General features: G+C 35.5%; 1 protein-coding gene across 14 annotated transcripts in view; it reads left to right on the forward strand.

Annotated features, from left to right (window-relative positions):
• The window catches only part of DMXL1 (Dmx like 1), a 76,227-nt gene that overhangs the window by 40,457 nt on the left and 16,596 nt on the right, over positions 1–19,174 (forward strand). For 10 of the 14 annotated variants that reach the window (XM_026091089.1, XM_026091076.1, XM_026091078.1 and 7 more), the window contains 10 exons: positions 116–307; positions 1,591–1,667; positions 1,862–1,989; positions 3,851–4,099; positions 4,466–4,579; positions 14,608–14,771; positions 15,866–16,002; positions 16,328–16,413; positions 17,033–17,234; positions 18,695–18,812. In XM_026091089.1, the coding sequence (XP_025946874.1) occupies positions 116–307; positions 1,591–1,667; positions 1,862–1,989; positions 3,851–4,099; positions 4,466–4,579; positions 14,608–14,771; positions 15,866–16,002; positions 16,328–16,413; positions 17,033–17,234; positions 18,695–18,812 (1,467 nt within the window). The remainder of the gene's footprint in view (positions 1–115; positions 308–1,590; positions 1,668–1,861; positions 1,990–3,850; positions 4,100–4,465; positions 4,580–14,607; positions 14,772–15,865; positions 16,003–16,327; positions 16,414–17,032; positions 17,235–18,694; positions 18,813–19,174) is intronic. The other 4 variants (XM_026091081.1, XM_026091086.1, XM_026091087.1 and 1 more) reach the window with 2 other exon arrangements.

Consider the following 19,174-nt stretch of genomic DNA (forward strand, 5'->3'; position numbering starts at 1 on the left):
CCTGTTTTATAACAATCTGATATTTTATGATTTTTCTAGAAACCCCCTCCCCACTTATAAAATTTCTTCTTAAGAAGCTGTACTATCACTTTTTTTTTCTTTTGCTTGTTTTTAGGAACAATCAGTACAGACTCCTCTTAGCCCTCTGCCAGAGCAAAGCTCCATACCTCTCCTATTTGCTTGCACAGCTAGTGCCAAAACAGTGGTGGCTAATCCACTGCTACATCTTGGTAACTTAACTCATGATATATTACATGCCATAATAAACCTTGACTCGCCACCTCATCCAGATGCTCAGAACAACAAGGTGTGTATTTTTGTTGTAGTCATTTGGATTTTTTGTGTGTGTGATTATTATCTAGTTTGCTTACTCATGAATGTTTTTTGACAGCGTGAAAACTTCCTGATGTGCCTACCTGTGACAAGCAGTAAAACTTTGGAACATAAATATTTCTTTGTAGTTTGTGTTAAAACAATGTCCGCTGAAAAATTATTACCCATTCTTGAGGTGCTGAGCATTGATCCCTACAAGCTGAAGTAGATTGGCCTCTCTCATGAGGATACTTGTCCAGGATGACATCTGTTATGGAAAACATTGTGCTACACTGTCAGTGACATAAAAGGCAAATGTGACAATATGATCACAATTTCTCTAACAATAAATTCTGTGTTTTCTCTCTTAGACCTAAATAAAATTGATAGCTTTGAGATACAAAAACTGATGGTCTGCAAAGTGAAGAGAACTCAGACATTTCTGAGAAACAATATATGTGCTCATACAATTTTTTTTTTTTTTTTTATGTTTGCATAAAGCTTCTCCTGTACTTAGTCTGGGACTGAAAATTAAACCTAAAGCTTTGGGCTGAGTATATTCTGAAATTTTGTATATATTAGGTCCCAGATCCAGTTTACTATACTGGGGATTTCTAGAGAGCCTCAAGAGATTGATTGTTCAGTTACTAATCTGGTGCTTCATTTCAGAGGGAACAAACAAATGTGTATATTAAACTTAATTTTTAACTGAATCTTTTTGATCAACAGGTTCTTTAGCTCTTCACATAAATGTATTTTGTGATATATAAGATATATCAGCTATGACAAAAATAGTGATGTTCAGTGTGATACTAAGTAAATCGTGTGTGTGTGTGTTTCTTGTTGAGAGATACAGCAAGGATTGTTCAAAACCAAGCTGCTTTACAGTCTTCATTCTGAAGCAAAGCCTTTGTGTTCTGAGCCAGGGTATCAGTACTCTATAGGAGTACAATCACTTTTGACTGCTGTGAGTATAGTGGCTTAAGATGTTGCTGTCTCTTAATCAAAGAACACTGCAGGTAGAGCTGAGCTGTGATTATAGGCTGATGAGTTGTGCAAGTGCTTCCCCTGTCCCTTTCAGTGCAAAGTGAGTAGATTTAACTGAGAAGAATTCTGAAGGGAAGAATACTTTGTCAGTGAGTTTTGCTATAAGCACTTGTATCTCTTCTGTATTCAGCGTTTGTTTTGCAGTTACAAATTTGTATATGTTCAAGTACTATGATATTAACAGCTGTTCATTTTGAAGTGTAATCTGTTCTATAAAACTTTGTCTTCCAGATATATGTAATGCATACCTTAGCAGCATCACTCTCTGCTTGCATCTACCAATGTCTTTGTGATGGCCACAGCTACAGGTAAAGATTCATCAAAAGCAAATTTTAGAGAACAGTGAAGATACTGTCTCATTATAGAAATGTCATAATATGTAGTGCACCAAAAGTCAGTACTGAAGTTTGCCTGCATCTAGCAAGGGCTATCACTTGAGCAGTTTTAAACTTCTTTTTATTTATTTTTAATAGTTATGACATCTCAGTTCTTTGTTTCACAGCTCATTACAAGCAAATCAGTTCACCGGAACAGTGTATCAGACATTGCTTCTAACTCAGCGTCATTCTCTGAGAACAACAAGCTTGGATGAAACAGTGACTCCCAATACATCACCTTCTCAGTGGCCAGGTATTCAGAGTTGCTTTGTTTCTTTCCTCTTAAGGAAAACTTAACTCTCTGCATCTGCTGTAAGAGCACGTAGCTATGCTGTGGACTTTCTTTTACTGTTTGTAACACTGTTTAGTAAAAATAAAATAAATAAATAAATAAATAAATAAATATATTTTTAAAGAAGCTGTAACCTGGTAGATCAGTCTATTCACTAGCTGAAGCAAACTTACATTGCTTTCTTTTACTAAAAATTGTTAGCTTGGGCTCTAGTAAAGGGCAAGAAAACTTAAACTAAGGAGATGTGCTGTCCTGTGCTCTTTTTGCTCCACCTACAGGCATAGATCAGTCTTACCAGTCTTTTGCTTTCATATACTTGAAAATGACTTGATAGGCTATCTTAAAGTAAGTTTGTGCTCTGTGGCAGATATGATTGTAGCTTATGTATGCTTATTGAGGTAACTTGAGTCTATTGACAAATAGAAAGTTTACACAGAATTATGTTCTGCCATAGCTATAACAGGCCCTTAGGACTTGAATACTTAAACCATGCTGGGATCTCTGCTTGTGAACCTACATTGGTCCCATTAGTGTGTAAGCTACCTAAAATATCTATATGAGCTTCAATTTATAGCAATAATTTTAATGTAAGCATAACCAAGAAATATGCCTTCATATAGTGGGATTTGTTTTTCAACAAGTACATTTCACACTAAAAAAAAAAAAAAAACTTTGAGAACCTCAAGATTATGGGCTTGAGCACTGAAAAGTTAATTTGGCTCCTTTATTCTGTTTAATCACAGGTGATCTATACTATGTAATCATGGGTAATGTAACTGTCTTTATATTTGCTGCTATAGACTTTTTTCTTTTCAGTAGACCTTTCTGTCCATGAATGCACAGGTTTTGGAGAGAAATCAAATTGTTGTCTGTGTTTTCATTAGTTGCAGAGTTAGATATGCAGTGAATGAGACAAGGGACTGCAAGCAGTTGTGCTTATAGTTAACATCACCTTGAACTAATTTCTGGTTTTGAATAGCCTCACATGGTTTCTGTGCAAATGGGAGACTATCATGTGAACTAGAATCTTTGGCCACTGTTTTTCATATTTTAACTTCTTGTGTGCACGAAGTGAGATAGTAGGAGCCACATCTGACACTTTGAAACTTTTCTTAGGAACATTAAAAAAATTACAAAATGTTCAGTACTCAGGAGGAAGAGCACTTGTCAGACAGTGGATATTCTGAGTTGATGCCTATAATTAATGGGTTATTCTATCACTGAAAAGTGAGAATACAGCATTTCGAATTACAGTGTTATGCTGCAGTTAGTTAAACTGTTCGTGAAACAAGCACCACAGGAAAGTCCATAGGGAAATTAATACCTTTATATTAAGTGCAGGTAGTGCATGCAGTGTATTAAATAAATCATGGAGCACTGTATTAAACTTAGAGCTAACTCTTTCCTAAAAGAATTAAGTGAAGAGAGGATTTGAGAGACATGGGAAGGAAGACTAATAAAAGTAGCATAATTACTTGTTGTATCACAGTGTCTCAGCACAGGTTAAACTGGCAGTTTTATTTAAGATATATCCCAAAATTGGAGTGCCTTTTTTGTGATTTGTTTCACTTATTCTTGAAAAGTTCTGAAGCATCTCATTAGCTGTTAGTCTAATACATGAAGACGACAAGCTATAATAAACTGCTAAATATAAGCAAAATTTTGCTTTCTTTTGGAGTTTCCAGTTTCCTCTGAAACAACAATTTTTTTTCTGTGCAGGAGTGTAGTAACTATTATAGGTTGTCACTCAAAATGCCAATGAGATCATGTAATCAAGGGAGTGTTTGTCTGTTTTTCTTTCTCCTCCTTCCCCTCATTTTAGGTATAACAGCTCTAATACGTCTCTTGAATTCTGCTGGTGAAGAAGCCCAGTCAGGTCTCACAGTTTTACTATGTGAAATTCTAACTGCGGTTTATCTTAGTCTGTTCATCCATGGCCTAGCAACACATTCCAGCAATGAGTTGTATAGAATTATGGCTCATACGCTTAATGACAAAATGTGGTCTGCTGTCTTTGGAGGAGGAGCTCATACTCCCAGCAGAGGACAGGTGCAATTAAAGACAAAAACTGGTTAGTTCTATTCTTTTATTTATATTAAACCTTTACCTTTTTTAGAAAATGATTTGACTGCTGAAAGTGTAATAAAAATTGCTTAGAACAGTTTTTGTTCGGTCAGTTCAATATGCTTTTAGATCTCCAAGGGAAAAAAGATTTAAAATCACTGACATGGGTATTCTATAGAAGAGAGTCTAAAACAAGTGAATGATACTGCAATAAAGTGCCAAAGTAGAACAGCTGCTGTAATGTGAGGAATTAAGTTAACTAGCACATTTTTAGTACTGTTATAGTTTTTATGTTCATTTTAAAGCTTTCCAGTTCTGTCCCAACAGGAATATTCCCTTTTTACAAATACAGTATGTTTTCTCTCTTTGGCAGGTAGGCACTTCCCAATGCCTAGCCCGCATCAGGTAGTAGTGTTCTCCATGGAATGTGTGGGGTTTTCCAAATCCCTTACTGCCTTCAGTACTCATAGTCCTACCAAATCTTCAGGCAAGACACTAGATTTAGTATTAGGCCTCTACATGCAGTTTGCAATGTGTGTTTTTTTCGCATATGTAGAAAGAGAAAAACTTCTGTTTGCAAGCCATGACATCAAAATTTAAAGCAATGTTTTGTAATCACAGCAGCAGCTGAATTGGACCTCTTAAAAAAAAAAAAAAAAAAAAAAAAAAAAAGCACTAATGTAATACTTCATTTGAAACCAATTTTAAATATAAAATATAAAATTATTTTGACCATGGTTTGGAAAGATCAGAAGTATTTCACATCTTTGGAGAGCTGCTTGTTTTGCTTCATGAATATAAGCATTATTATGCATGTGGATTTCTAAGTGTTTGTTCTAGACACTGTAAAATTATTTTGCTGCTATTCAATTCTATTAGTATGAGAACCCTTTAGAAAAGCAAATACCCTTCATGTTTTAAATTCGGATAATGATAAATTATCCTGAGGTCCAGAATAACTTCTGTAATGCTTTTCTTCTTGATCTAAGTTTCTGCTTTGTGATTTAGTTGTTTCTATTAAAGCCTAGAGCAACTATCCTATAAATATCTAATTTTAAAAAAGGAAGGCTTTATAAATGTAGATCTGCTTAAACTACAGTCATGTCATATGTCACATGTGAAGTATGTATATAAACTGTCCTATGAACCTTACATTCGAGGGAAAACTAGAATTTAGTGTGGTTAAATACAGATTTTGTCAGACGTTTAGAAAAATATTTTTAAAATAGTGCTCTCATCAAAAGTGAGTTCTCATTGTAGCTCTCACTGTTTTCTCTGTGGCATTGGATAAACGTTTCTCAATATCCTTCTGTTAAAGTAACTGTATTTGCCGTATCAGGATTGTTGGAAGGCATAACTGGCTCTTTCTGTTGGCAATTCTAAGTGTGTTGGGTGTTTGTAACTGTACTAAGGTGTGTTAACGTTGTTGCTAGTGTTTTAAAATAATGAGGTAATTAATTGTGTCTTTTATGCAGAAAAATATTCTGAAGGTTATTAAAGGCCTGTCTATTACATGTTTTTCTTAGAGACTAGTTCTGGTTGTCTGATTGCAGAATTAGTAAAACCATGTTACCAGAAAAGTCAAGAAGCTGAGATGGTTTTAAGAATTTTAGGAAAGAAAGGACCTTTCCTAATACTACTTTGTAAGGGTAATCAAACAGCAGGACAGGGGGAGCTGAATCCTTGAGTAGGCCAGGCCTTGAGCAGCTTTATCTAATAAATCTAAATAACTTTGAGCAGGGGTTGGACCAATGACCTCCAGGTATCGCTTCCAGTCTACATGATTCGAGGATTCCATAGGTCTATGATTTGTTTTTAATGCATGTTTACCTAGTGCAGATTTTGGAGGAAAAATCTTTCCAAGTCACTTTAAATATTGAAGAAGAAAAAAATACATTGGAAAAAAATAGAGCCCCAATGAAGCAGAAGAGTCAGATTAAAATCGGCTGTAATTTTGTGCCATTACTGTCACTTTGCTCTCTTAAGGCTCAAGAATGGGTGCTAAGTTATTTGTTCCAGTCAGCTATGACACATTCTGTCCTTACAGTCTGTAGACTATAGCTTTCCCATTTTCTGTTATGCCTAACCAGAAACCTTTTTCACTAGCTTTTATTTTGAGATTTTTGTGAAATATTTTTTTCTTCCCAAAAGAGGTCCAAAGCAAAAAATTTTTAATGATAAGGATTTGTATTATCAAAATGTTGTGTGATTCTCTAGTCATGCAAGTCCCGCACTAAAAGTGAAAGGCCTAGGTGCTCTCTTTCAGCCCTGTTTACTGGTCCGTGTCCCTGCTTGCTTTCCTTCAGCTTAAAACAGTGAGTCTGGAGGGTTTGGCAGAGAACTTGTTTCTGCACTGGGTTCTGGTAATCCTGAGGTGTTTCACGCACTGTTTCTCTTTCCCTCACCTTTGTTAAGGCTCTATCTCATCTAACCAAGTTTAACACACCCCCCCCCACACACACACACAAAAAGCAACCCCACAGGTCTTAATACCTTTTATCTCACAAGGTCTGCTAAAAGTACAGCCTGATGTGTATGCTTCTTTGAGATCAGCGGCGGTCTCCAGTTGGTTGCTGTCTTGCCACGTCTGTCTGGGCACTGTCTCTTCACTTGATGTTAAGGATCTGAGTTTAAGGTACCATTGTGTCTAGTGGTACCGTCTCCTGAGGGTAGGAGGTGCTGGTTGAGGAATCTCAATACCAGGGACTGATACTGTTCCAGACATCTCAGTGTCAGCAGTATGTTTTGTTTTTAATGCAGTGTGTGCTACCTGCCTTTCTAACTGGTCATTAGTTCTGGTGTTGGAGTTAAGTTTATTTTTGTTTTGTATTTGTTTTTCATTTTCTGAAGAACTGAAGGTGCCTTGTATGTTAGCTGCTGGAACCTCCATCTCTGTCCTTCTGACCTACATGTGGCTAATATGTAACAGAATCTGGTTGCTGGTCCTTGTAATTGGCATTGCTGTTGTTACCTGCAAACAGTGAGGCTGAAGGTTCTGTCTCTTTACCTGAAGGATTCTCTGAAAATATTTTGTCCTGGGCCTTCTCTTCTGTGCTCTTATTCTTGGGAAGAACATGGATGAGAGGAAGAATTCTTACCTTTAGTTTTCAGGTTCCTTTTGTGCCCACTGAAGAATGAGGCTAAGATTCCCAGATGCTCCATTGTTGTTAAGAAGCCCATTTTGTGCCAACCCAAAATCTGGAGTCAACCGCTTCCCTTCTTTAAACCTCTCAGCAGGAAAGGAGGAATCACAAATTACTAAGTCCTTGGAGGATGGACTCTCTTTTCCTCTGCTACTCATGTGTCTCCACATGGCAGTGCTACTGAAAACCAAGCACTCCTTGTTTAGGAATTATGCTCGTAAGTGATTGGACAAGCTGGATAAGATGATCTACTCTTCTGTGTTTCTTCATTTCTGTCTTCTGGAGTACGGTGTGCCTTCCATTTGCAATAACCACAAGTTCCACAGTATACTCTTCCACACTCTTTCCAGCTGGTTTCACAAAGGAGTTCTACTAACTCTGCTGTCTTTTCATCTACTCCCCAAATTTTGTTTCTGCTAGAAATAGAAATAGCATTAAACCAGAATCAGGTTAGGTTTTCTGAAGAACCTAAGTGGCACAGAAGTTCACTAGGGTGATGCTTTTGCAGAGTTACTCAGCTGAGCTATCAGTTGTTTCCTGTTAATAGCTAATACATTCAGAAGAATAGCCATCTCTCCACTGTTTGTGGCAGTAAGGTATGTGTCAGGAGTGACACTCAGTGGATTTTCTTTCAGTCATTTGAGTCATTAGATGAACTTCCTTAAAGTTTAGGTTTGATCAGTAGCATCACTGAAGACTGTCTGCTCCTCAGCCAGATGACCCAGAGTACTACTGATAACCTTCCTAAGCACTAGCGGCACTTGACAGAGTAGACCTGCAGCCATTGGAAGGGCTTACCCTTAAAGCTTTGTTCTTCATTTTGCACTGTATTTCATAAATAGGACATTAGTCTTTGGCTTCAGATTTTATAAAGAAATGCAGCTTCCAAGAAAGGATAGGCCTCCAAGAAACAATCCATCAGTACATTGGTTATCCCCTTTGTTTATATGATTTTTTAGCAGTTTAGTCTGATATGGATGTTGAGCTCTAAGTTTTGAACTTGTTTTAAGAGATATTGTATTATATAGACTGCTGGCCAACAAAGTTAATATTTGGATTATGTGTCATTTCCCTCTGCACCCTGCTTTGGGTGACTTGAACATACAATCAACTTTGGAATAATCATTTGAATTTCTTGTAATGAACTATGATCCCTGTTTTTCAATTTTTCTTTTTAGACAGAAAACTCAAAAACGGGAGCCAAAAAGTAGGTCTTGGTAGTCTTGTAAAATTTTTGACCTCTATTAGTAATTTGTATGAATAACTATTGTTTTCTTGTTTCTTTCGTAGTAAAGATGAACCAAAACGTAGTCTGAATGTTTCAGAGCTGCATCACAAGTTATGCTTTTCAGCCACATTTCTTGTTTTTGCAGCTGTAGTAAATGATTATGACAAACTGTGGGTTAGCATCTAAGAATTTGTATTCTTATTGATGTCTTAAGTTTTTGGATGGACATACTATGTTTTCAAAGAAGAAATTAGCTTCTGGAAAAATAACTCCATTGTTCATCGTGATTTTGAAAAAATCTAGTAGACTTCCCAAATAGTTTCTCTTCAAAACAGCCTGAGGGAAAAAAAATTGTGTAACAAGTCTACAGAGTGATGGTAAATTCTCTGTAATACAGAGGGTTCTTAAGGATGAGTTTGAATTTTACTTCAACAGTTAGAAATCCATAGTTTCATTTCATATACTCAATTATTCCATGCTGCAAGAATAAATTAAATGCAAAACTTATTTCAAAAAATGAACATTTTGCAAGTACACTTTATATACTTTAAGTAGTCATTTTGGATTTCAGATGCATAGCTTATGCCTTTAATTAAAAAAAAAAAAGTTCTCTGTACAAATGGTCTATACAAAATAAGGAATGATGCTGAAAAATATACAGTTTCCAGTATGTGTAGCACCATTTGCATTGAATACTTTGAATCCTATTGACCTAGGCCTAGGCAAGCTTGTATTATTCTTTGATCCTCCTTCTGTAGTATAGTAAAAGTTGGGATGTGAACCCATATCTTGACCAAGAGAGTAGAGAGTGTTAGTTTCAGTGAAACAAACTGGCAGGGTGTTTTTAGCAGGTATCCCTGTCTTGCATTTTTTCCTCACCTGATGTCCAAACTTTTCAAGCAATTATCAGAGTTTATACTAAAACTTTTTCTTAATTAATGCTATAGTTGTAGTTCTGTAGGGAGAAATGATAAACTCTGTCATCTCTTATTGTGATGATTTTTGCCTAACATGCCAGAGGTTTTGAGAAAAAGAAGCCTTGATAATATAGATGTGCAGATAAAATTTGTCCACAGACCATGCAGTCCTGCTGTCAGTCTTATGCTTGTATTTTTTTTTTCCTTAGATCTTCTGGATTGATTTGTAGCTTTCTCTGGTTTTCCACAAACTTATTATTCATGACATTCAACAAAATGTGTTACTATTACAGATTTTATAAATGTCTAACTTTGAGTGACAGAGCATCTAAACAAAAGATGAATTCAGTGTTTGGTTGGTCAAAGTTTATTTAAGCAAGTGTAAAGAAAAAACAAACTCTCGAAACTCATACATTTATCTGCTTGTTGTACTATGGTGAGGAAAACTTCATCAAGTTTCACTCTTTAAAAAAATAAAAAATGGAAACCCTTGTCAAAGAAGAAACTTACTGCTTCAGACCAGATTCAGCATGTGCTATCTGATAATCAATTTCACCAGCAGATCAGGAACAACAATAAAAAGAATCCTCCCTTAGGCTTTTTCTGCAGGAATAATCTCAGAACAGATAAAAGGATACTGATTCCCCAAGTTCTAAAGCCTTTCAGCTTGTGGAAGGAGCTACAAACAGCCATGTCAAACTGTTCCTTTTAAATGCAGAATTCCCTGTGATATGATTAGTAGTAGAAGTTTTGACATGGACCTGAGATTACTCACCTTAAATTGCAGCTCAGAATTATAGGCTTCAATGATAGGCTTGACTTCTTATGGTACTTTGGAGCACTGAGCAATCTTCATTACTTGAGTGGCCTTCCTATTCCATATTAAAGTCACTGTCTTCTATTACTATATCTTTTTCTTGGTTAAGGCAGCCATAAAAACAGATTAGATGATTGACCTGAAGTGTCTACAGTGTGAGTGCAGGAGCTATTTTGGTAGAAGAAGCCTTAGATTTTTCAGAACAGGAAAGGTCAACAAGGTCTGGATACATCACAAAGTATTTTTTTGTGCTTGTCCCTTAATTTTTTCAGAAATTTCCATTCACAGTGTGTTGGAATGCACATAATGTCTTCAAAAATATCTGTGTTCAATACATACTTGTTTTCAGTTTTTCAGTGAATTAGTGCTCATAAATTGTACATAAATACGACAAAGAAGGTACAGTCCTGTGTAGCTTGACTACTGTAATCCTGTGAAGCGTCATTGGGTTGCTGCTGTCAAGTGCTTATTCATTAAATTTGGGTACCTTGGCTGGATGACTGGAGCCATGTAGATCATGTTGTCCATCAGTAAAGAAAATAGGGTGAGATTTTCAGGGTTTGTATGCCTGCAAAGTACACTTTCTTGTTAGGCTGGAAGTTGAAAAGTACATCAGTGTAGACTTTCACCTGATGGCCGTTCAGGCTGGCATTCATAGCTTCTGAAAGGATTATAACAATTCATAAAGGGCTTTGCACTTACTAAAATGATTCAAGATGTGACTTGGTCTCTAGTTCTCTTCCCTGCATTGCACTTTGTTTTCGGCTTCCACAAGGCTGCTGTCTGTTGGTGCTGCCATCTAGGATGATGATTTTGTAAGTGGAGGACTTCATAATTTTACATCTCTTAACTGATGACTTGCATTTTGCATTTCTTTGGGGTGTTGTCAGTTTAATGTGTGCATGTCATCTTCAGTAAAACACAATACCTCTGACTTGCATTTTAAGTTTTTGGGAAACTGAAAGAGAACTGTCGTCTTGCTCTGCCTGGGGAGGTAGAAAGGAGCTGAGGTGGGCAACCCATCTTTGGGATATCATTGCACGTATTAGATCTTGGCAGAAATGGAAGCATTTTCCTTTTCTGAAATATTCCATTTCTTCCTTGGAAAATAACATTATACTTGCAAGACAAATGTAAAATTAATGGGACTAAAGAGAATGTTTTGAACACAAAATGTGAAATAGTTTTAAGTAGAAATATATAAAAATTAATTTGAAAGTCATAATAATCGATGATCTGAAATCCTAAATGACAGTTAGATTTTTTTAATGAGTTTGTACATTTTAGTTAAAGATTTTCAGACTGCAAAAAGATACCAGTAATATGTATTTCAAATCACTCTAGACCTAGAGTGATCTAGTGGTACTTTCGTTTGCCTTTAATATTGATATTTGTCGATGCCTAGCCTGTAGTATGCTTAAAAATATGAAGGATGAAAAAGAATGTGAGGAATGCTGTTTTAAAGTACAGCCTTGTTTTTTGAATTCTCCTTTGAAAAGCAACCTGCAAACCTGTTCTTGCTTATTTCTGATTCATACAACCTTGTCAATCTGCAACCTGCAATCATGCTCCTTATTTTTCTGCCTAGTGTTTCTTTTTTTTTTTTTAAAGCAGTTGCTAAAATTCCATACAGAGTAATGCATGTGCATGCTCTTTGTTAGCTGATGAGCTTTAAATAATAAAAGGAGAATACATTGTACTGTAGCTATTATGTTTGCAGCTCTAAATACAGGTAAGTGAATTCCAAATAATATCCCTAATGGGGGAAAGAAGTCTATGTTACGGTGTGGTAGGATAACAGACTATCACAATATCCTAACTTCAGGATGGTGTGCATGATGAAATATTGTCTCCAGCTTTTACTAGATTCTACAGAAATTGTTTTGTAGTTCAGCTGTTTGTAGCTGTAATGGCCCAATTGTGGTCAAAAATGGTTTTGAAAATTCTTAGACAATTTTTTGTTCAGAAAATTAATATGAAAAAAATCAGCCACTGAATTTAGGGAAATAATTGCGCCCACTGAAAAAAAAACCCTTCTCATAATAAAAACATTTTTTATGTGCAAGTGAGGCATAAAAATATAAACTTAAAAAAAAAAAATTTAAATACTGCTCAGGGTTCACAGTTGGCTCAGGGAAACATTTCTGTTATGAACGTGTAAGTTGTAAGTGTAGCGTACAACTTCTTAAACAGGCTCTGTTTTTCCTTTGTCCAGACTGTTAGATCTTCTGTCTTCAAGTGACTGGAGTACCCGTAAGAGTTTTGAAGGAAATAGTTTTTCAAGCGTCAAGACTAAAAAGCCTCTTCTGGATAAAACATGTAAACAAAAAATAGGGCTCGGAAGTACTTCTTGCAGTAGTTCCCTCCAGTCATACATACGGTTGCTGCCTCTTTTTGAGTCATCCTCAGTGTTATTAACAGGAAAAAGTAATTTCAGCAGCTTCTGTAGAAGCTTTTGTGGACCTTTGGTATCAGAAAGAAATAAGATTAGAACATAAAGCAGCCATATGTATTTGATCTTCATCTTCATCCTTGAAAACCAGTGTGGCTCAGCTCTGTTCTTATGTTGATGGTTGTACTCAGTGACTTGGAATATCTAATGTCTGGGTCAGCTGCTTTTTTTTTTTTTTTTTTTTTTTAGCCTGCAGGTTGCTTGTCTTGGAGCCTGTTTATTACTGCTGTTTTATTACATCAGTCAAAGATTTAAACCATAAGGCAGCCCACATTCCCCTTTACTTAGCAGAGGCATGTAGATGACATCTTTTGTGACCTGCCACCCGGTCTGATTTTTACTATATACAAAATAAAAAAGCCACTTAATTAAACAAGAAACAAATGTTGTATGGAAAGGTTTTCATAGACCTCCTTAACTGTTTTTTGTACTTAAAGAAAAGTAGGGTCCAGGTTTGTTCCATGGTTCTTCTGGATGATACCCTAATTTTCAAACCTTAATTGGATAACCATAAAATGAAGATTTTGAATTACTTAAGGAAAAAAGTTAAATGTTCAGTATTCAGTTAAATAGGCAGTAAAAGTTTGAGTTTTTTCTTCTTACAGAGGTTGTTTAAAAATGACTTCCTTTTTATCTTAACAATTCAGCTTGCTTTGTTTTATCTAAGCCTTGATTCCATTTAATTGTTTCACTATAGTAATTAGTCTCCATATATTATATCTATCTACTACTTTGAAAATAAAGAGCCAGTTTTACAGTCAATGAAGAAATGGATGCAAGGGTGTTTGTTTGTCTTCTTGTAACTGAAGATGGACAAAGGTCATCTTGTTATATTACATCTCAGAATTGGTTCCCTTTCTCCCTCTTCCCTTCCACCACTAAAATGTTGTGGAAAATCAGAATGCTGCTTTGTTGTTCAAAGTGGCAATCCACATCATTCCTTCTCTACTGATAAAAAGACTTTATTCAAATAGAGTTCAGCTACCAAGAACAGGAATGATTTCAGGTCATCAGATGGTTAAGTGAGCCTCTTAATTCCTAAAGCRAGCCGTTACTTTTTCCCTGTTGATGATTTTGATACTTTTCTTAATCAGAAAAATAAAGGCTCCAGAACAAAGCTTGTGTGTTCATGTAGTTGTAGCACAACTGCATTAAGATTTTTCTGATAGCCTGGAAAAATGGTTTCCTTGAGTACTCTCATTCTGGAGAATGTCATTGGAAGAAATCTCTTAGCCGCTTTTTCCACCGAATAAAGGCAATCTGAAGGGAGGGGGAACCCTCAACTCTTTGGAACTAGAGTGTTACTACAAACAACTAGTCACTGCAGTTCTTCCCTGTTGATAAGGTACATCTCTGATTGTATTGGTGAAAACGGGGCCTTTTATGTTTGCTGGACAAGTTTTGTTAGGACACTGTTCAGGGGTCCTCTGAAAGCAGGTCATCGATAGAACGGGTGAAAATCTTCATTTGTAGAAACTTGCAGTAGGAATGGTAAGCTTAAATACTTGCACTACATATTTTGAAAGATAAGACTGTTGGCTTGTCCTAAAAAAAAACATGCTTAGATCAACATTCGGTAGTATTTAAGTAATCTAGTTCTTTGTAATATTATTGCTTGAACTGTGATATGTCACCTGTGTTATAAGAAGAAAGTTTCTAATGCAGTTATGTGCATATTCTCCTACCATATATTATGTTTACTGGCAGTTGTCCCCTTTTTGAGTTCTAGTTCTGTTAGTTTTGCATATCTGAGGATTAATTTTCTTTACACTTGATTCATATAGAAATGCTAAGCTAAAATTCTAAGAACTTGTAGTGAGGAAGACTTCTGCTTTCTGTCATGAATCTCTTTTTTCAAAAAAGAAAGAAAGAAAAAAAAAAAAGCAGGACGGGGGGGKGTGTGTGTGTGGCAAGCAACCCAAAACAATATATTGTACTTTTGGTTTCTTCCTCTGTAGATGATGGAGAGAAACAGCAAAAGCGTTTCAGGCTTTCGTCAAAAACCTCTCCAAAAGAGAGTTCTCAGTCACCTTCATTGCCATTGGTAGAGCAGGAATCTCCATCTTACAAAGAAAAATTTATTCCTCCTGAGCTTAGTATCTGGGATTATTTCATTGCAAAGGTAATTTTTTGCTATTACAGAATTTAGAGTGTCTTTTATCACTTTTGGAGTAGTAATTTTTTTCTGCTTAGCCTTTATTCTAGATATTAAAATTAAGTTGTGTGATATAAGCTAACTTTTGTCATTACTCATATTTCAACTATTTCTAAAATATTAGCTGCAGCTGCTGTATTTGAAACAGCTTTCTTTAAAACTTATTATGAAATTGATTTAATTTCAGATAATGATATGAACACAGTAACATGTTGCCTTTTTACAGTTACAGAGTACAAATGTGCGGGTAAGTATGGATCAGCTATTTAGATGAAAAAGGAAATGGGAGAAGCTTTTTATCGTTGGTGTCAAATGGGGACAGGTGAAATAAACTTGTATACTTACTAGGAATCAAGTTAAATTGTCTTGTGTAAAGTCTGCTGTGGCAGATCTTCCAAATGTAATGTTATAAAGGAGTACTCATGCGGAAGGCTTGCTGTGTTAAGAACGCCTTTTCTTAAGATTACAAATAAGAGTAAGAAAGATACACAACTAAAGTCCAGAGTTTTATACTGATGTGAAAATGTGTGTTTTCCTTTCTAGAAATCGGTGTAATTATATACAGTTGTATAACATGTTTCTATATTATATACTTATATATCAGCCATATCAACAAAAAGATACATAAGTAGTATTTTAGGATCAAGGACAAAAAACAAATCACAAGTAGTGAATAACACAGTGGGGCAGTGATAGTGGTCTTGTCATAAATACAGACCTCTGCAGGCAAGGGATAGGATTTTTTTTGTTCCTTAGTCCCCTGAGCCACTTGAAGACCGGGAGAAGGAGGCAGAGGCATGAAGTTTGAGGTAGAATTAATGCAAAGTAAGACTTGGAAAAATAGTACAACTTTCATTTTTGGCATTAGAATTTTGAGTGGTTTAGAAAATAGGTAAGCTGTTGAGATACGCTATGTCCACGAACACTTAACTTTTAATGAGGTACAAACTCAAAATATTACTAAATTGACTTAGATGATATACCTGCTTTTTATATAAAACATTAAATATTACTAAGTGTTGGATAGAAGATACTCAAGGAATATTGCCCGTTTTTTTTAGCCTTTTCTTCCATCGCAAAGTAGAATGGAATATGATTCAGAAGAGAGTCAGGAAAGTGATGAAGATGATGATATTGATGGAGAAGTGTTTGCATCAAATTCACATAATCAAGAACATTCTAATTCGAATTCATACAGGTAAGTAACTTAGAGTTCAAGATGTCTGCAGGGGTCAGACTTGCATTTGTGGCTATTTGATTTTGAGATAATGCAGCAGTTACTTGAGATTTCTTGGAARTGCATTACCTAGACTTTTTAGTTAGTAATTCACAGTTCATGTTTTACTTGTTAATACATGGTATAGTGACTCTTGCATTCAAAATATTTTTAAAAGTCTAAAAATACTGTTTATAGTTCTCAACAGTTTATAACATGAGGATTTAAAGCTTTAAAAAAATCCTAATTGTGAATACATGAGAAACTTATTTTCTTATTAGTAAATGACATAGTGCTTTCTTGTTAGTTGGTCACTGATGCGATTGGCAATGGTTCAGCTGGTACTTCACAATTTGAAGACTTTCTACCCTTTGGCTGGACATGATCTTTCAGGTAATGAGCAGCAGAGTTGTCTTTCCATATTTAATAACAACATTTAAAAATCAGTCATGTGTTGAATAATAAAAATGTTCTAGTTTTATTTTTAATTGAAATGTTCTTAACCTTTTTCCTAGTTTGTGATAAAATTGTTGTGATCATTATGTTTACGGAATAATGTGATGGGTGGTTTAGAAGATTGGGTGAGAAGGAACGCTCAGCAGTTAGCAAATAATGGATCCAAAATACCATTTTCACAGCAGAAGTCTCTTTGTTCTCAAGTACTTTATTTGCACACTTAGTTTTTCCTTTATGACTCTTAGGCATAAAAGAGTATTTATAAAATGTATTTCTCAGTGAGCCCTATACTTCCCTCCCACCTTGTCGTTCAAAGAATGTCATTCCTATTTCGTGCTTATTTTCAGTCAGCCTTGGAGAATGCTGCTGCTGTATCTAGCTCAGGCAGCATAAAGCAGTTCATCTCTTAATACTTGCAAGTATTAAGTTGAGGTTTGAATGAAGCTTAAATATGGGGTTATTTGAAGTACTATCCAGCCTTCAGCAGTGAGATTATCCATGTAATGATTGTAATGGAGAAGCAGGGTTTTTTTAAATTGTTTACTTCTCTTTTTAGAGCTTCCAGTTAGCTCCCCAATATGCCATGCAGTTCTGAAAACACTACAGCGCTGGGAACAAGTCCTTCTCCGACGTCTTGAGCTGTATGGGGGCCCACCTCAACATTATATTTCAGTTCMTGCTTTTGAGGATGCATTAGCTGCTGGTCCTGCACTACTTCGTCATAAAACTTTACTTGAGCCTACAAACACTCCATTCAGGTGWGTGTGTGTGACGGCTGTAAATACTGACTATAATATATTTTATTATATATCTAGCATATTGTGTTGTCAGTGCAGGTGATAGACCATAACTACATATGCCACTTTCTAGATTTGTTCTAATAATCCCATTTGTAAATTGTGAGTACGCATCAGAATTCATGCATATCTGGTCCAAAGCAAGACCAAGAAAAATGGTCATATTTGTAACTTTGTTTTTAATATTTTTTTAATTGAAGCTTAACATAGCCTACTGATTCTGAGTGTCTGTAAAGAATAACTATGGTTGACTGTTGATAAAAGGAAAAATACCAAACTTACCTTGAGAGAAATGATCATTAAGGATGAGTAACAATGAATTAAATAATTGTCCCTCCTTTGGAGGGAATAAAACTAGGTTCTTATCAATACTGTTTCCTAAAATCAAGGGAAGAAATGTCTACCATTTATAATATTTGTGTAGCTGTCCATAAAACTCCATGTTTCAGCCAGAGAAGAATGCTCAGTTTTTAATTGTCACTTTTTTGCAGACTTATGCTTTTTTAATCTTACTGTCATCTATAGTTGTAGAACCAACAGAAAAGCCAGCTTTTTGTTGCAAAATATCTTAGGCTTATCACACTTTCCCACCCGCCCTGTAACTTGAGTTGATTTAAAAAATAATAATAATAAAAAATAAAAAAATAAAAAAGGGACAGCCTAACATTTGTGTTGTGGTCTATGTTTTATGAGACATGCATCTGTTGTATGACATTATTTTTAACATTATTTCAAGTGATTTAGGGTTTGATGGTTTTGGGCCTGCCTTAAGGAGCTATAGTTGTATTCATAAGTTTTACTTTAGCATATGGTTTCTAGGCATGAGTGTCAACAGTTAAAGTCCCCTTTTTTTTTTTTCCCCTTTTTTAATCAATACTTACATTGGTTGTACATGTATTACTCTTTATTAAAATAAGCCACCCCAGTAAAAAGCTACTGTCTTCTCTGATCTGATCCTACGGTATTCTGACTTGTCACAGTTGTTTCAGAGATGCCGCACAGCTGATGATCTGTTCCTTAATAGGAAATATTAGTCAATCATTGTCCTTGTGTTAGGAGCTTTTATTAGCAATAGGTGTAAATGATCTGTGTTTTCTGTGTTTTGAAGACTGAGGTAGGCTAATAAATAATCTGTACGCTGATCTTATTTTTGTGTAATAATCTCTGAAAGAGAGGTTTTTCTGATTTTCCTCAAGGTAGGAGGTCAAAATATTCTTCCTTCCCTTTGTACCCCCTCCCATCTGTAGGTCTGCCAGGAAGATGGTACCAGCATATTTGCAGATAGATGCTGTCCAGTGCTTAGAGAGCTATAGTTCAGCTTTAGTTTTTCTTCTGACTTAGTTTGATTTAGCATATAAATTATTGCTGTTTCTTGTAAGTATGAGCATGATATAAATACTCATTTTAACTTTGATCTGTAGATCTAACAGTCATGTTGCACTATCTGTGAAGAGGCTTTGGCAGTACTTGGTTAAACAGGAAGAAGTCCAGGAAACCTTTATCAGAAATATTTTTACAAAGAAGCGATGCCTAAATGAGGTTCGTATGGTGTATAAACTGTTGCAGGTTAATCTGTGAGCTTTTAAGAAATCTGCCTTTTTTTTTTTTTTTYTTTCTAGGGTCTGAATGAATAATTAACTTGTCTATGACTGTGTCTATGTCTACAGTATTTTTCACTGAAAATCTCTGTCCCATTGTTTCATTGAAAACAGAAATAATCAGTGTCTCAATTGTAGGCTGCCTGAAAAATGTAGTCAGCTTTCTTAAGATCATTATAGAAGCTACCTCAGAAGAATGGCAAACTTTAAAATTTCAAAGATCAAAATACTTCTAACCTAATCAGTCAAAATTTTAAAAATCTGAGTTTATCCTTGCCATATTTATTCTGGCCATTCCAGATT

Source organism: Apteryx rowi, unplaced genomic scaffold (genome assembly GCF_003343035.1).
Source record: "Apteryx rowi isolate R43461 unplaced genomic scaffold, aptRow1 scaffold_899, whole genome shotgun sequence".
Lineage (NCBI taxonomy): Eukaryota > Metazoa > Chordata > Aves > Apterygiformes > Apterygidae > Apteryx > Apteryx rowi.